Source organism: Clinocottus analis, unplaced genomic scaffold, assembly GCF_023055335.1.
Source record: "Clinocottus analis isolate CAN_PGR_092001 unplaced genomic scaffold, fCliAna1.0.p SCAF_25, whole genome shotgun sequence".
Taxonomy (NCBI): Eukaryota; Metazoa; Chordata; class Actinopteri; order Perciformes; family Cottidae; genus Clinocottus; species Clinocottus analis.
In genome coordinates this window covers 5,416,005-5,435,208 of record NW_027175987.1, presented here as the reverse complement: position 1 = coordinate 5,435,208, position 19,204 = coordinate 5,416,005, and the positions used below count along the sequence as shown (strand labels likewise).

Here is a 19,204-nt window from a genome sequence, read left to right as displayed (position 1 = left end):
TTTTTTTGCCACTGTCCACAGAATGTCAGTGTAAACCGTCAAACGTTCTAAATGTTATCCATTTGTCATCTATAGAGGTTTTCCTTTATTAAAAACACATAATTCAAATGATAAGGACATACCAAATTGTATTTATCGATTAAGACAAATCTTGTCAACAGTACTTTTAATGATGAAGTTTTGTAAACAGGTCATAATTTATCCATAAGATCTGTTTATTTTGTTGTAAAAACATTTCCTTTAAACAACTGGATTTATTTAAGTTTCTCACCAACAGTACATTTTACGAGATTACTTATCAACACATCATAACAATGTTCTTATTATCACCGAACTGAGCCTGAATGCATCATAATGTAACTGGACGGGACCTTCTTTTTCCTCCTGACTTAAATACAGACTGGTTGTTTATAATGTAACATTATCAGCGATCAGCAACTTAAAAAAGCACAACTGCAGATGTTCTAATTGCATATTTGACTGAATATTGTCAGATAGCGTCAGTAAAACATTATTTCACACTGTGATGGTCGACAGTGTTCTGTTACACCACTAGTTGACAGGATCTTGGCTCAGAGCCCTGCTGAGTAATGTTTACTGCTGAAAGTTGGCAGCGTTAGCATATTCTTAGAAAGGCCGACATGGTGTTTAGTTGTGAAATGAGAACATTATTTGTGATAAACTGCAGCCAGCTTGACCCTTGATTGACTCAGTGAGGATTATGAAAACTTAATCTCTAGTGAGATGATGCATTTATGTAGGATTCTAAAGTGTTTGAGTGTTAAGCCCTGCTAGCAGCTAGAGCACTGCGGTTTGTCATGAAATGTTGGTGAGATTGACATTTGTGTTTTTGAGTTAAATGTGTTCACAATTGTTAAATTACTATGACATTTAGACCTTCATGTTCAACATGTAATTTCATCCAATACTTTAAATGTAATTACTGCCAAATGTTTGCTAAACTCATGAGATTTCCCAATTCCCAAATGAACCGAGTTGGTGAATATAGCAAACACAAACATGCTAATGTTTTACACATTAGCATGTTTGTGTTGTCATTGGGAGCATGTTAGCATGCTCCCAATGACAACACAAACATACAGCATAATGATGTTAGCATTCAGCACAAATTACGGATGTATCCAAGTGCAGTCTGACAAAGCTATAGGCGTTGCTGCAGACTGACTTACAATTGTTCACAACTAATAATTGCAAAGGTCAGATTTAATTTAGGATCAAGGATGTGGCTGTAAATCCCCACTGGCAGTCGCCTGATAGAGACCATTGTGCTATCTTCACTGTGCACTACACGGTTGCTGTTTTCCTAAGCACTTCCTATGATTGCCATCAGGGCCTACTTTAAATAATGGTCATGTAAAGATGACACCTCTGCATTTTCATCTTTGATCATCCAGAAAATGGGGACAGAAAGTCTACCGCATTTGTCTGGGGAGATGCACCAAGTACTTTGGTAGCAGGTAACATACATATGCCAATTAACCAAGGCAGCAGCTTCCAGAGATGTTTGCCGATTACTTTCACTACAAAGCGGTTACTGTTTTCCCCTCAGGCCTTTTTTCCTCTTTTGCTCCCCTTCTGTTCTACCTTTTTTGCTCATCTCCTATGCAAATCACTTTGGCACTTTGTTTGCTTGAAGGAGTGATGTTGAAAATTATGTAATGGAGAACTTGAGCTAATTGTGCCGCTTGGGCTTGACTCCAAGAGATCTCTCAGATGTTGCTGTTAATGGAGCCGTGCACCAGTTAAACTTGTCAGAGCTTTGAAGGCGGGGAGGTCGAGGTAAAGAGGATGGAAAACAATACACAAAGGAAAAGGTGGATTAGAAAATACAAGCAGAGGCTAGAACAACACAGGCTAGAGGCTATGTTGGGGATGGTTGTCTTGAGAAATAATTAAGTGTGTTTAGTTTAGATGGAATAACAATTGATTAGGCGTGTTGTCACATTTAACTCTCCAGAATTTATATTTTTCAAAAGCTGAATTTTCTTTTCTTCATTCTAATATATCTTTGAAAATGCTCTGTGTAATGCAGAAGGTTGTTTCCTCATTACAGTTGTTTTAAAGCTGTTGTTGTGGGTGGCAATGAACTGTTCCATGTACTCCCACGGGCCTGCCTACTGGAGTTCAGTCAGCTCAGTTGGGCATATTATGACTCATGATGACTTTACATAATTTGTCTTAAGGCCGCAACATTTGAAATAAAAGTGTGTAAAAAAGCCAAGATTAAATTTGATATAAATTTTTAAAGGCGAAGGGTGGCATTGTTTTGAATCATCTTATATTCTGCAAACCCTATGAAAAGACCAAAATCAACACAGAAATAGTTTGTCTCCTAATACTTTACAGTTTTCCTTCCTTGTCTGTGCATTCAGCCCCAAGCAAATCATAAAAAAATGCTCACAAATATTTTTAATTTTATATTTTTTAAATACTTTTTGCAAACATTACTCAAGAGACTAATACATTTGTAGGGAACCATTCTTAGCATCATATTAACACATTTGGTACTTTTTATATTTACTATATAATAAACTATGGTGTCCATGTTTGTAACAAAGGAACATTTTTCACATATTAAAACAGAGTGGCTCCTTGATAATATACATCCAGTTTTGGCTACACAGCCCGTACTGGCAAAATAAATGAATTGTTGATTTGGAATTGTCAGGATTTCATGGGATTTGTTGAAAATATGAAAAATCACAAGAATTATCCTGCAGCAAAATCATTTCACAGACACTAATACAATCACTCTGTGGTTTAGTTCAGTACAAATTAAGTAATGTCCCTAAGGAATGAGAAACTGTTAAAATAATAGTTGTGGCTGTTATATACAGATAGTTAAGTGTAGCCTATATACGATGTCTGATGTTCATGCTGCCCCCTCAAATGTTTTCCTCATCTTCTCAGAGATCCAGGGCCAAGCTGAGACCCATGACTCTGTAGGAGCCCAATGAGACATTGTATGTGGTATTTGGCTTAACAAACACACTTGACTTGACATCTGGCGTAAGGAGCCACAGCCTGTCACTTAGCCTTTCTCACTTGCTAAGTGACATCAAGATGGGACACGCTGCCTCTAAAACTGCAGCCTCAGCAGAGCACTGCAGCAATCATGAGTTGTGTCTGGTCACATTGAACCAACGTCCACAATGAGCTTAAAACTGCAAGTTTTTTTTTTTTTTAATTATGTGCTTATTTTCTTGAAAAAGGGGTTTAAGCAAAGTGAAAAACAAAATGAATTGAGAAGTGTTTTAAATACTTGGTAATCTATATTGATTAAAAATAAATTATTTACATAAGAAAGAAAAACAAGCAACCTAATCTGGTTCTTTTCTTTTATTTCTTTTGCTCAGTTCAGGCTTGACATATTTATCATGCAGCTAAAATCCATAAATGATCTGATTCAACCATATAATGACAAAAGTAACGCCACTTATTTGTACCAATTATTTTATTGTGCTTGTTCTTCTAATATGTTTGTCATGTTTAATCACAGTATGCTTGGGATGTTGGCTTGTTGGCTGGTTCTGGTTAAATGTTATTGGTTGTTTACTTTACAGGCAAATAGTATGACAATATTGAGTCGGTGATGTTAACAACTACGAATCACGCTTCATGAATATGATATTTTTGATGGCAGTGTAGTTTGTGGCTACATGCCAGAGAACAATCTGGCTTTTGGTGGAGTTCAGTTTTCTCAGATATTACTTGACTTTTGCAAATTAAGTTCTAAACATGCTTCTTTTCTTTGTCTGTTCGGCTGTAGAAGCTGTTGCCGCATTAGCAGTTATGCATGTGTTTATTTCCAAAAGACCTTTGTTTGATAATACAAACTCATGGAGAATATTTCCTAGGAAACTGCCTCACACTCACTAACAGCCTTCATAAGCTGAATAATGGTTCAATCACTATTGTGCTGTATTTGCTCATCGAGGTGTTTATGTTTTCCTCAGTTGATCCCGCCCCTCGGTTCTCTGAAGAATGAGAGTATTGACATGTACGGGTGGTAAAATGTTCTAAACGTGTCATCATTGATCTATTGTCCATAATATAGATTTTTTTTTGCGACACTGCTGCATCTTAAGGGAATATAATACATTTAAAAAATGAAAGCTGTTCTTCAATGATGTTTTCTTGCCATTTTATTTTTAAAGTAATAATACAAAAATAGAAATTATGACAAATCATGATTTTCACATTAAACAAAATGTACTGTATAATGTATAATAATATATATATATACATATATATATATATATATATATATATATATATATATATATATATATATATATATATATATATATATCAGTGGCGAGGCACTCTTGTTGCATTACATTCTATAGATAAAATTAGAAGTTATACAAATCTGAAGTTTATAATATTCTGTGGAAAAGTCAACACATGGCCCTTTTCGGTCATATCTTGTTAGTGCGAACTCAGCAGCTTCCATCTCTCAGCAAAAAATGCCAAGGCACAATTAAATCCCCTACACTTGAGTATGACAGCTTATCAAAATCAGACATTGTATTAGAAAGTTTAACAGATATACAAAAAGGACACGCAAACACACACACACACACACACACACACACACACACACACACACACACACACACACACACACACACACACACTGTACAAAAAGCAATTAAGCACATAGCAAGAAAACTCATATTGGCATTTGGAGCACCGACTGCATCCAGCTACAACATTTAAAAAGCAAAAGAGAAGTGAAAAGCTCAGCAGCGGGTACAGTCATTTGCTGCAGTATTTTGTAGACAGAGAGCTCAATCAATAGTGCAATGCCATGTGTGGCATAGCATTTTGGAAATGCATTCACACACTGTTTGTGTTGGGGATTAGCTGCTTATGAGGTGTAAAAAGTTCATGTGAGGTTATTTTCTGTCCTGACTAGGAATGAGAGAGGAAATGTGTGTGACCCTCTAGTTAATCCACCCCATACATACTAAATGCTAAATAAATGTGAACGAGAAGATCACCATAAATCTTTCAGAAGCTAATTTGAAAAGATAAAAAGTAATATGGATAATTGCAGCAATTTGAGGCTGCTTCTATAGATCATAGAATCATTATTTACTGTTTGTGTAAATGAAGTGGAGGGTTTTATACCCCATAGAGCAGCTGTAAATGAGGTATTTGTTATTACTAAAGTATACTTCTGTGTTAGATACAACAGGCAAAAGGCTTAAGAAATGAGTTAGTATACAGTGGAGGCCAGTTATAGGACACTCAAAGCTTTGCTATTGTTCAGTATAACAAAGGAGGTCTTGCCACTTGGAGGCAGGGGGAGGGCGAGGAGGTTTCTGAAATGGTTCTGCCCACCTTGGTAGTCACTGTGAGGAGGGGCTTCCCTTCTGATGACGCCTTACTTGGTATCTCCTTCAGGACCATGGCAACAGTCTTATCTGCAGCCCTAGAGTCTTTCCCCTACAACAGTGAAATCAACAATGACTTGTGTCAGGACAGTTTGACAACTCAGTGCGTTTTGCCCCCGTCCAGGGCATCTTACAGAAAAGACTTTACCTTATGATGATGGAAATACTGAGTGGGTAACTGTCTACGGTAACAACACATCGACTAAAGACATTTCCACAAGACTATGGCAATGAAAAGAGGGTCACTGCACAATGTGGAGGGTTGACTGTAGACAGTGATGAGCATGGTCGTCCACAGCAGTACTTATCAAGTACTTGTGATGACAGAATAGCATACAGAGCTCATTATACAGACCACATTACTTATTAAGAATGATGTACAGTGTATGGCAGATGAAAGTCCATGTACTGGGCAGCTGACCGGTGTAATGTTTTATCAGGTTGTACTGATCCAAGCTACATTAGACATGTTGGACTTACGTAGAGGTATACAAGAAGGTTCAAACTGCAGACAGTTCTCATGTTGTTGTGATCTGTGAATATATATTCTCAATAGTCTCAATACTGAAGAAGATCAAAGACCCATGAGGAGATAGTCACACTTAAGGTGGGCTGACCTTTAAAGTGGACTAGCGATTCTCATTGATGTGATAAAGTCTTTTGTTTTTTACATTTCTTTTGACAGTGGGATTGATAGCATGGTAAAGCGGTTCATTATTAACATTCCTTCTGTCAGCGACAGCATCATTTTGTGTATTTAATTCGTTAGTCAGAAAGTGATGAACATTTAGAAAAAATAAAAGTAATTTTTCAAACTGGAATGTAATAATATACATATGTAGTTATTTAGCACTCATATCAATACTCTGTATCAGCAAGTACTCAAGTGTAAGTACTTGAACATGTACTTGTTCTTGGTTTTGACACCAATGTCTGACCAAACCATCTTGATGGTTGCTTCCTCCACAAATCATTTCTTGATAAACTTAATTGTCATATATTTAGCATTACTCTATATTACATATAAATATATAGTGTGTTTATATATATGAACCTCTTACTTTAAGTATTACTTAGATGCCCCCTAAAGTGTCTTTTGAACGTGTATATTGGACTAACTTGTTATTTTTTGTTCAAAAGCAGCTGCATTATCAAAATGATCACCCATTGCAAACTGCTGCTCTATTCTACACAGGTTTCAGTCAACAGTAGTGATATGATTACAATATAAGCAGACAACTAGAATGTAATCTGACATTCACGATACCAAAACTGCCCCCCCCCCCCCATCTGCCACCCACAGCCCCTCAGTGTTTTTAGCTTGTCCTGTAATTGCAGAGGCAACATTGTACAACAGTAAAAATTGATAAAACAAGAGGTGTTTTTGCCAGCATATTGTCATCTTTTTTACCATGGTGTTATGGCAGACCCCCCCCAGCCTCAGACATTCATTCACTTCATAACTTACCCATAGCAAGAAGACAGATTATATTGTACACTATTATTAATTTTCATGACACAGAGATGTAGAAGAATCATAGTTGTCACAGGAGACTATGTATTTCATCAGAAAGGAGCTCATCCTCTTGCAACTAAATTTGCTGACCAGAGAGAGAGGCAAAACTGCTGTTCATCAATTTCAGTTTCTTCGTTTCGTAGACTTATATAGCTGCTGCCTCAGACTGCACATGGAGCACAGTGGAAGCCTTTTACTGGATCTTTTTAGGGCTTTTTACATTTCCACTTGCCAGAAAATTTAATTTGGCATTTCTTCAGCTGACCATGTCACAAAATGAATTTGCCTTGCCTGGAGGGAGTCCCCTTGAAATCGTAATGCTCCTAATAAAATCCCAAAAGCCACCTGCGCTCACAGTCTAGCTCCGTCTCCATCAGTAGAAATGAACAACATCTTTTGCCAAGCAGAAAAGCAGCATTCACATGGCAAGATATGATTTAGAAAAGCTCGAAAGATGTGTTTTTAGGAGTTTTTTCGAATGACAATTGAAGCAATTTGAAAAGCGCTAAATGTCCCCACTGTGTCGTATGAGCAGGTGTTGTGTTAGCCAACAGTGTCTAGGGTGTCTCCCACCCAGCACACACTTTGTATTGGCTTACAGTCTTGGCTCAACTGCTGTGTTATTTTGTGTCAACTTTTGCAAAACTGGATCTTATTTTTCTAGGAATGATTACATATTTATTTAGCAGTGCACCACTGTGGGCAGTAATCAAGAACCTGATAGCTTTTATTTACTCTTTAAGATTTAGTCTCTCTGGGCCTGTTCTGGAAGATAAAAATAAAAAATAAAAAAAACTGATGATTGATTGCAGCATTATGCAAACATATTAATCTAATTATTAGATGCTGTTGGTGGCACAGGACATACATGTTGCTGTTTGTATTAAGGCTTAGAAAATCAATTTACAATCTCTTAGCCACCACAGCGTGTCCATTACTCCAAACTAATACATTTTGTTTTTATTTACCAGGAAGTAACACATGGCATTCTCACAAGTTGGACTAAAAAGCTTCATAAACTTCATAAGCTGGTGAGTCTGGATAGAGTGTCTTCCACATGCAATACGGTTATCGTGGGGAAAAACATCTTGAAAAATGTCTTCATGAAGAAGTGCAACTTTGCTTTCATGCTGAAGCAGTGACTGGTCTTGGTTACTAATTTTAAAGACAACAAAAAATATTGATGATGAATTATTTAGCCAATGACCTTGATGGTCTGTTTTGTTTATTCAGATAACAGTTTAAAAGATTAAAGGAACGTTTTGGACATTTGCTGTCTCGCAGGCTTGGGTTTTAGGACTGGGCACTATTTGGCCAACGTACCAGTGAACTTCTCAGTAGATCAAAACCCAGAACATTGTTTTGAGTAAAGCACTTGTCAGACATTGCGGGCTTCTACTATCTGTTATAGTAATTACTTGTTCTCATCCAGACAAACAATAGGTGTCACTAACCAAGGGTTCATGTCCTGGTTTTAAAATGGGCATATCCGCTTTACATCAAAGACTGCATTCAATGGGAGTGTGTTTGAGACCAAAGTTGATGAGCTTTGATATCCACATGAAGCAGATTTTTGTGTAAGCAGCTTGTATTACATCAAGCTGTGGCACCTGCACTATTATTACTAAATTACATTTTTGTATGCCTATTCCGAATTTAGTCTTTGTCCCACAGGTTACATTGAAAAAGACACCGAAACAGTCAACAGTATTATTAAACTCTACCGTTGTAAAATTACAGTGTGAGTCATCCCATACAAGGGATGCATGGTGGCTCCGACTAAATGAGTAAAATTACATTTTTAATGCAGACAGGCAATGTAACATCTTATTTGACACTAGTCAAATAATCTGAATTTCACAGATCATTGTTTCTACAAAAATAGAAGAAGTTATTTACCTCTTTAGAGATAAAATATTGTAAATGGTTGAGACACGATTGTCTTAAAAAAAAGGACAGGGCAAATTAGATTAGATTAATCGCGATTTATCGCATTATGCGCCAAATTTAATAATGAAGTAAAAAATAGTATATTGCACACTTTTATTTTAAAGTAATGTTATCAGAACACTATAACAGGCACTTTAGAGCAACAGCAAGTTAACACATACATATATAGTTTATAAATATATATTTATTTTTTTCTGAACAGGTACTGTTCAGTAATAAGGGTCCCTGTAAGGAACAAACCACTCCTTCTTTGGTCCATGTTCAGCTTGTTGCTTAACTCAAAGATGTATGATAAAGACCAGCAATTGATTCACTTCTTACTAAAGCAATACGTGCTTTGAATGTTTTCCAGTTCATTTCAGTTTTTCCTCCTCAGTGAGAAAAGTCCAGTCTGTGTTGGCTTGAACAAGTGAAAGTTCTCCTCTTTGAGAGAAGAGTAAAGATCCAGAAGTGATCCTGACTTAAAGTGCTCTGCATAGTGGATCGGACCGCAGGGTCAGGAGCTTTGTGCATGCGCGATTAACCTTCAATCTGGACGCGGAACTTGCCGGTAGATTTACCGCAGACTGGCCTCCTGTGAGCGCGTGTGAAGCGGCTCTCGGCAGCACCGCTGCTCGTTGAGAACAGAAGCTTCATAACAAAACGTGCTTTCACATCAGGCTCAATTCGTCAACAATGCCTGTCGGTGAGGCTACGGAAGCGCTCCCACATAAATCGCCTTCAAAGTAAAAGCAGTGTTGCTGTCATGCTTCATGGCGTTTATCTTATTTTTTTTAATGTTTGATTGACCTCACACGGGCCAGATTGTGAGAGCCGTAAGACGCCCAGGTCTGAACTACACCGCCTGGAGATAATAATAATAATTTAAAAAAGCAAAAAAACAACAACATGCAGTTAATGCATGATCAAATAGTTAACACTGTTAAAGGATTGCCAGATTAATGCTAAATTAACGCTTTACTATTGCCCAGCTTTACTCTTTTGTGACTCTTTTTATCCAGATGACAACCAAACATGTTTCAATGTCTGAACTCAAAGTCGCTGGTCAAAATGTCTCGCTTGTAAGATGACGACCCACGTAAAGAGTGCAGTGAAGGCGTTTTTGTAACAAACTGTGACCTTAATGTTGAGATAAAAGGGAGACACAGGTTTCGGTTTCAGCTTCCACAAACTATATGTAGTATTTAAAAGTAGTGATTTAAGTGGATTGAGATTTTTTATTTAAGAAATATAAACCACTTACTAAACTTCACAGTAGCCCTATTCTTTAAAGTTCATGTAAAATATGGATTTCATATGGGAACTCTTGAAATCAGAGCATCTTTCTGTGGATCCGTTGTATGGTGTTAAACTGGTGACATTTAAGTCCTGCATTATACACCAGGAGATACTTCTCTACAAGATCTATTTCAGAACCAGAAGATAAAAATAGCCATCGACATGAAGAACTGGTTGTAGACAGGAGGACGAAAAGTGGGATAAAAAGACACATCTGGAAGAGATTAGACATTTGTTTATCTAATCTCAATCATACAATATTAAAACTCAGGTATGAATGTTGAACTTTAAGTCCCCACTATATTTCAATGAATGGTCAGAACCCGGAGCACAATCTGCTGGCTGGGTTTTCCGCATGGTACAGAATCAGCTGCCTGTGTTATGCAGTGTAGTTTTTGATGCGTCTCTCAGCATCCTGGCAGACCCTTTAGCCTCTCATCTCCTGTTTGAGTCACTCTTGGCTTCAGAGAAATGCCTCAAACAATAGCTGGGATTCCTCTCTATATATGGAATATTGATCACAGTCAGGGACACGCACATACTCTACATGTACTTGAAAGGAAAGTATGTGGCACGCTCCTGTTTATATTAAGCTCATATACAACACATAGGAAAATAATGAGTAAGCAAACGACAGCATAATAATTGGGACTCAGAATTATTAGTACACTTACATTTCTTGGACATACTTTTAGACAACATGTTTTGAGTTTGTTTAGGGCAGAAGTCCCGGCCTCCAGGTTGAGGAAGTCAAATATTTGGGGGTTGCCAGATGATTAGCAAGTAAGTAAGACATCTGAAAGGCAATTCTGATAAACAAATGTATGTAAATGTATTTCCAGATTGAAATAATTGGATATAATGGTGTTCCAAGCCTTTTAAAAATGACTAAAATGGGTCACAATTTGGCCAGTAGCGAGAGGTTGACAAGTAGTAGAGAGTGATTTGTTTTAAGGGATTACAAGCTGAAAAGGTCAGGCATGACCTGTTAAGAGCTGCAATGATGGCCACTAAGTGAGCAGGCACAAAAGAGAGTGCATTTTTTTCACCCTTAAACAACCACCGAAATTGTAGTACTCGACCAGATCTCCTCAACTACCACCTCAGCTGTGACACGTTATTCCCTCTGAGTCAAGCACGTTAGTTTGAAGCCACACTCAGGCACCAAAAAAGCATTTAGCATATATTAGCACTTCTACAAACGCACACACACACACACACACACACACACACACACACACACACACACACACACTGGGCCTCTTGCTCTGGTACTGGGGCCAAGTGTATTATATGATCCTGAACACTACAGTTATTAAAGCCAATAGCTGATTTCCAATAGTGCTAATACTTTTGATGAGCTGTACCTGAACACCTGTAAATGTGGCCCTGGGTCTTACATTTTATTGCTGCCATAGATGGCTTTCATCAACTTCATGCTTATATATTTGGTTTGGTGGCAGCAGACTTAGTAGGTTACTAAAAACTGAAACTTGCCGTGTTTTTGATTTATTTATTCATTATTTTAGGATTACAGTCTTCAGCCGAGAGAAATGTACATTCAAGTTCAAATAACTTCCTCGTGAAGTCTCATCTCCTAAAGGCATTTAGTACCCAGGCATGTGCTCAGAGTGGTTTATAAATACTTGAAAAAATATGCCATTAAGTCATTGCCGGCCAAATAAACATGATGAAGCACTAGACCTGATCTAATTACGAAATCCTAAATTAGTTTAAAGGCCCAGTCAGGATCACAGACATGTTTGGATTGGTGAAGCAATATTATTTTGTGCTCAGTGTAAAAGTATCTTATTTGATTTTAATTGCAATTATTATAATGTGAACATGATTATAACCCTGAAAACCAGCATTGGGGATTTGTTTCTGATCTCTCATCAGTTTTAGGATTCATTGGGTAATTTATTTTATCCGGAACAAAAGGGCAATTCAGGCCACAGAACTAATTAGAGGTATAGAAGGCTGCAGCAAAGTTGTCCATTTTTAATTGTTTCTTGCATACAATGTCATCTAAGGCGTCATAATGCAGCATAGGAAAATATACTCATCTAAGAGCTAGAGGCCGTCAAATTTAGTAAAGAATTTTCATCATGATTGTTTTCCAGAAACAATCAAACAAGTGAAACATGGAAATTTAAACTGAAATTGTTTCTCTAATTTCTGCATTGGGTTACAGGAAGTGACATTTTGGGAAATATACTTGTTTGATAGTGAATATTGATAGAGTTATCTATTTTCTCATCTAACTTTCAACAAGTGAGAACTGAGGAAGTGTTTTTCCAAAAGATCAGCATTTTTCTTTAAAGTATTCATTTTAAGTAACCGCCTTACATTGATTTAGACAAAAATAAAATTAATTTTACCATTAGCTAAGACAAAGTCTACAATAGAAACATATAACCATAACATAAAACGATTGTTTGTATTAAATGGCTACTCAAAATGAGATTACGTTACATGGTTGCTGCTGTTGATTCACATATTAGATTTAGACATTTTTATTAAATGCATGACATGTTTTTGACCAAAAGCCCTTCAATCACTTCTGGATCCACTTTATTTTCAACTCTGAAGTCCCTTTAAAGTGAATCCGCTTATTTTGTTTACAAAGATTCTCACCCAGATTGCTTGGCCAGCAGTGCTCAGCAGGTGATCAGTGTGAAAGTGTTTTGCCTGTCAGTAATGTGTCCCGTGGTACTGTGACAGACAAATCTGTATGGATTTAAGCTTTGTTGACGCTTTAAATCCTTCTGTCAACAAAAGCAGTTTTAGATGATTTGCTGAAAGCCACCCAATGGCTGCATTTCTGCAGCTGTCAATTATAACCAAGACAAATATTATAGTTGGCTTTAGCTTGTTTAGGTGTCACATATAGACACAATCAGAATTGGTGAGACAGACATAAGGAAATACAAAAAAACCCTGAACTCACAAGTCCATAAAACTATCTTTTCATTAAGTGGCAGAGTTAGAATTATTTGAGCATCTTCACAAGTCTCACTAATGTAAAATCACCTTTAAATTATGATTAAGGATGGCTGTAATTTTCTATCCAAATTATGTCTTTTGAGTTTCAGCTTTTGTCCTGATGTGGAAACCTAAACATCATGGTATCCTATGGAGCTTACAACTAACACGAAGGATTTTGTTGAAATACTGTTCAACTTTGCTCTGCGGTGAATGTCAGACGGATGCACACTCCCACACTTAATAGAGCCCAGAGGACAAAAACTAAAAAACTAAAATCCCCAAACAAGCAAGTGTTGTGAACCCGCTAGAAAAAATATACTTTTAACTCCAGCAAACAACTTTTTATAACTTTCGCCGGATCCAACATTATGCAGTCCCCAATTCATGAACCATTTTTGTCAACAAACAAGATATCCAGTAAGTGTCCTCTATTAGATTCACATACACGGACATAATTATTCCCTGTAAACCTAATTTCAGTGCAACACAGCTGAATATGTCATTGTGAAGAGGATGTTCTATGGCAGAGCTTTCACAGAAATGAAGTGATACTCTGAGAAAGGCAGAGGACTGTAATGCCTTATAATAGGGATATATGGTGGAAAACAGTCCCTGGGGTGTTTACAGGCTGCCGCTCCCAAGGACAGCTGAGCAAATACGGCTTAAATAGAAATCAGTGCAAAGGCATCAGGCCGTCTAGTGTGTGCCAGACTATTATGGCCCAAAAACCCACGAACCTACCTCTGAGTTCAAACCATTAAGATCACCTTCCTGAGCTACTGTTTGCTATAGGTGAGCTGCCAATGCCAGTGACTGGCAGTACGAGTGAGATTGCTGGCACACCACTGGCTGCTCAGCTGGACTGTTTTAACACTGACAATCAGGAAAAGGACCTCCTTCTATTTTTGGATTAAAAGGACTGTAGAAATATGCACATTACCGTACATGTAGGGGTAAGACCCACACATGTATCTTCGCAATTGTAAAAATATACAATTTCAAGTTGATATTTACACATGATTGGTGTACATGTGCTGTTTGTACTGAGCTGTCACAATCTGTAACCCTGGGAGACTATGAAGGAACAATTACAGCCCCGCAGTCGGTACATTTCCAGTGTATGAGAGCCTGAACTCAACTCAGTACTTGCCTCCTCTTATTTTCATCTCTTACAAAGAAGTTATTTAAGGAACTCAAGTAACTTCTTAAACGTATTTCAGAAAGGAAAACAATAAGAAACACAGTGGTCCCCAACCTTTTTTGCGCCACGTACCGGTTTTGTGTAAGATAATATTTTCACGGACCAACCTTCACATTGTGGTCAATAACTATGACGTAATAAATATGATACGACCGGCATGAAGACAACTATAAAGTAAATAAAAATACAAATCACCATCACAACAAATTAGTGTTTCATTGCTAGGAGCCGGTCCCATCTCGGGGTGATGGGAGACACCGACCCCATGCGTGTGTTCTTTTAATTATGTCCAGTCAACTGCGTAACTTAAACCCGCTTGATAAAGACAGGATGTTACAATGGAGGAAGGTTTTCAATGTTTTTTGGCGAACTCAGGATACTCTGCTTTGATTTTAATCCAGAACACCGGCATAGTTGAAACAGACTTTTAAGTTTCATTTTTGTTGTAACGTGTCACGTAACCTCTTGACACCTGTCATGAGGTTATGTTGGCAGTTACGCACACACGGATGTATGCGGTCATTTTTCAAAATAAAAAAATCTTTCCAACCTTCTTTTTTTCATTTATTCTTTCTGTGCGTCTCAGTACCAAGGCCCATAGACTGGTACCGGGCCGGTAGTTGGGGATCGCAGCTTCTCTTAAATATGACCATACACTGTTATTTGGTTCTGAAAACCTTTTAACAATTCATGCTTTTTAGAACGGAAAAATATTAAATCATTCTCAGCTTGTTTACTCAAAAATGGGGAACGAAAGAGTATAAAACCCATTGTATAAAATAAAATTACTCTCTAACATGATAAAACCTTACTGGCAATGTAAATGGGGTATTTTGAATCCAGCCGTTAGCAGAAATTAGAATTTAAGGACAGTGGTTTCAGGACATGAAACAGAATTGAAATACTCAATTCATGAAATCAAAACCAATTTCCATAATGTAACAATGAATCTCCTTCAGATATAAAACTAGCCAACAATCAAATGTTATATCAATTCGTCTTTTCCACTTGCTGAATCTGCCAAGAAATCCAACAGCATGCAAAGTAATATTAATTAATAATTGACCCTGAAAACTGTCTGAATGCTGAGTCGCTGAACTAAAAATGACAAATGAATGCAAAGAATTGCTCTCTGATCGGAAGATCCTCTCTTCAGTCCTAAATGCAAAATAAGACTTCAAATGGATCACTGTTTGTCTTTAATAATCTCTCCATCAATTACTTTTTAATATTAACCCGCTAGATTATTATTTTTTTTCTAAATTTGGGATTTGTGAAATTGGGTTAGACACTTAAAATGTAATTTAATGAACATTTTAATTCAATATTTAATAAGTGTGAGCTCCTATTTGACATATTGTGTCATAGTCTGTATGGCGTGCAACTCAGTCAAATAAGATTCCCACGATTGATATGGTTGAACTTATTATTAGATTGGCTGCAATATTCCGCTGTTTTTGATATTGATACTTAATATATTACGCAACTCAAGTCGAAAGCCCAAGAACAAGAGAATAAGTGAAACATGTGATATGCTGTGAATTCTACTCGAATGAAATGTGCTTTAAAAAAGACACTGCTCTACATTGTGGGGGATAACATTCCAAGGGCATCTTTGGTTGAAATATCACTGTTGGTCAAAGGTCAGGTGACATGCCGGAAACAGGGGTAACCATAAAAAAAAGGGTGCTGATGGACAACATCAAACTAAACCCTCCAGCCTGGATGGGAAAGATGTGTACGTTATCTCTGTGGATACTGTATAGGCTCATGTTGAAACATGAAACGCTGGCTGCTGCTCATCAAACATTAACACTGGATCACAGAGCATGTAATAAGCATGAAATTTTCAACTTCTCCTATACAAGCACCCAACTCCAGAGGCAACCCGAGAGGATGTATGTTTTACTCATTAATATGTATACACACACTGGACACTGTATCTACTTGCCTGAAAACTCTTGTTGTCTGGTGGGAAAAACGGCTCAGGAAGTGTCGGTATTGGTGTTAAAAGTAGCCTGTAGTTTTCATTAGACAGCTTTAGGCCCCTCCTACTTGGAGTACTCACATGAGATGTTTTCTGGCAGTTTAATATTTCATTAACGAGAACCCAATTTGGTAAGAAAAACACAAGGATTTAGCTGAGGTTTCTAGTGTGCTTCGTTAAGCACTCCGAGTAGTGGGTAATGCGTTCCAAGCCTCATTATAACTGTATATATTAACATTTTTTATTTTTGTGTAACTTGGGCTACTGTTAAAGAGCACAGATGTAATACCCTGCTGGAGTACCAGTACAAGTAGGCCATGTGTGGGGAAGATAATAGGATTTAAAACAAATTAAACTGTCAGTAAATGTGTATTTTGTCAATTATTATGTCTTGTTTCATAAGGAAACAATTACATACTGGTAGCATTCATAGTCATACAATTTAATAATTCTAATATCTCAAAATTAAACACAATTTCTGGAATCATATGGCTCTGTGCTGTGCCCGAGTTGCATTTCTGTTCACTTTCATCTCACCAATTGCGTAAGTGTCATGTTATTCGCATTCACAAGCTTATGATAACACACTCTTACACCTTGTGAGGTGCACTATGCAGTTTACTTTTCTCTCCTTTCCCCCTTAAAGCTCTGTACCCTAGAGATGACTCTACTATCAGCTACCTCGGTACAAAATGATAGGCTTTGTTTTGACTTCCAGACTTAGCAGGAGAGAATTGATTCTTGCTTTGGACTCTTTATATTACTCATGTCAGGCAACACTGGAGTGAGATTGAATTGTAAAGCTGAGTGAAGTTGATCCACAGCTCGCAGCAGTGATCGTCCTGTTTTGGAAGAACCCACTGGTGGTTCTTTATGGTCTTGTCAGCCACAAGGACAGAGAGCAAGCTTTCATGTGAGCGGCCATGACCGAATAGTCACCGCACAAGCACATCAATCTGCTGTCGCCTATTAATCCTTAGGGCAACGTGACACTTACATTTTTGAGTTGTTTAACTCTAAGCATGGGAATGTCTTATACCACATTGAAATAATTATTTTAAAACCAAAAATATTATATCAACAGAATGCTTTTTAGACATTAAGGAGAATATTTGGTATCGTATGAGTCCTGTCCATCTTATATCTAAAAAAAGATTTTCTGGATTTGCAAATTTGGATACAAGTTGTTTAAATGAGGCAATTATCTTACCTATGTATACGTACATAACTATGTTTATTCATTAATGGTGGTTTATTGTGATTAGAGCACAGATGGAGCCCTTTTTCCAGCTGAAAGGTCTTCGCAACTGAGCCCACACACGCAAAGAGCGTCAAACTATAGAATTGCTAGGATGATAAAGTAACGCAGATAAGGATGTGACTGCTAGTAATTTTAAGGCACGAAACAAAAAAAATATCATGCCAGACAAGAGGTGTGCAATCCAACTTAACAATTTCTAAACCGCTGACAACAACAAAAGATTACATTTTCATTGGTTTGAGCCCTTTGGTTAACCTCAGATCAGTCCTTAAAGGATGCTTCCTTCTGTGCTCACATGACTTAAATAGTGGTACAACATGATACTGTACATGTGCACGTTCTCTGTTTGTTCTTTACAAAACAAAGCCTTTTCATTCGCTGCTCTTTCCCTGCTGCCATCTGGACCCTTCACTGTGACGCTCTACACCTGACCTTACTCTGCCACTCTACTGATGCAGCCTCATGTCGTGTTCATTCGGTCAGCAATGTGTTCATGGTTACGGTCAAAGCCAAAGACACCCTCACTGCTTCATCTGTACCACCCACAAGAAGGGGAAGGGAAGTCAGCCAAACCAATCACATACTGTGATGCTTGTAAATTGAATTTATTGTCCTTTTCTTTTGATTGTTTAATCTGTAAAAAATGACGTAAGTGTGAATTCAGCGACTGTTCCCTGCAGACTTTAGACAATGCAAAGTGGATCTTGACCTGGACCATGACCTGATCGTAAATTTGAAAAAAATGCTGGCTCAGATGGGGAACCAATGGAGACACCAGTATAAGACAAAACTAAATATTTGTTACCAGCAGTGAAACAAACGGTTACCTCTACATGAACCACAGCATTGAAACGTAAATAAGGCTTCCATGACATGGACAGAAGTATATTAATTGTGGATACGTGCTCAGTAGTAAGAATTGCTGTCAGATTTAAGTAATGGAAAACAGGTAAAATTTCAGGACCTCCAACTTACTAAAAAATACAAAATGATTAATTTACAGTAAAGCATTGGCCGAGTGGTGAAGGGAGAACACATGGAGACAAATAAATCTTCACTGCGTGTATGTTTTTGAAACTAAAATGTGTTTAGCTAGTGTGCAACCTTTTCTTAAGAATAAATCAGAGGAGCTTATTATATCTTCTGATAATGGAAAGACCAAATGAAAGGGGCAATGGCTCATCCAGTGTTATTCTCTTATTATAGTTTATTGTTAATTTCCCAGAAGCCAAAATGACCTTGCAGAAATCTTTGTAAGTAAGTCTATATTTCAGCAAACAACAGTGAGTCAGTTCTCTCTTTAATCATTCTACGTACAGTAGCTACAGTCCAGCGCTCCGAAGCGAGTGAGCCATCTGTGAGATATAAAGGGACTGGGAAATTGGTGAAATAGCAGCAACTCATCAATTCTTCGTGTAAACATCAGTGCACTCTGTCAGCTCACCCTGATGAGTGTCGATTGGTTTCATGTTAATCATTACACTTGCCTTAAAGACCTTAAATAATAGGTGTCTTGTTTAATGTATTTTATCATTCGGTGTTAAGAAATAATTGAGTTGTCTTTTTCTTTTCCAAGGATTTTTGTGAGCGGATAATTGGG

General features: G+C 37.4%; 1 protein-coding gene across 3 annotated transcripts in view; it reads right to left on the bottom strand.

Annotated features, from left to right (window-relative positions):
- Positions 1-19,204, bottom strand: part of pex5la (peroxisomal biogenesis factor 5-like a) — an 85,296-nt gene that overhangs the window by 44,798 nt on the left and 21,294 nt on the right. For 2 of the 3 annotated variants that reach the window (XM_068591551.1, XM_068591552.1), the window contains exon 2: positions 5,371-5,475. The exons of the other annotated variant lie outside the window; for it this stretch is intronic. In XM_068591551.1, the coding sequence (XP_068447652.1) occupies positions 5,371-5,475 (105 nt within the window). The remainder of the gene's footprint in view (positions 1-5,370; positions 5,476-19,204) is intronic. 3 annotated transcript variants of the gene reach the window in all.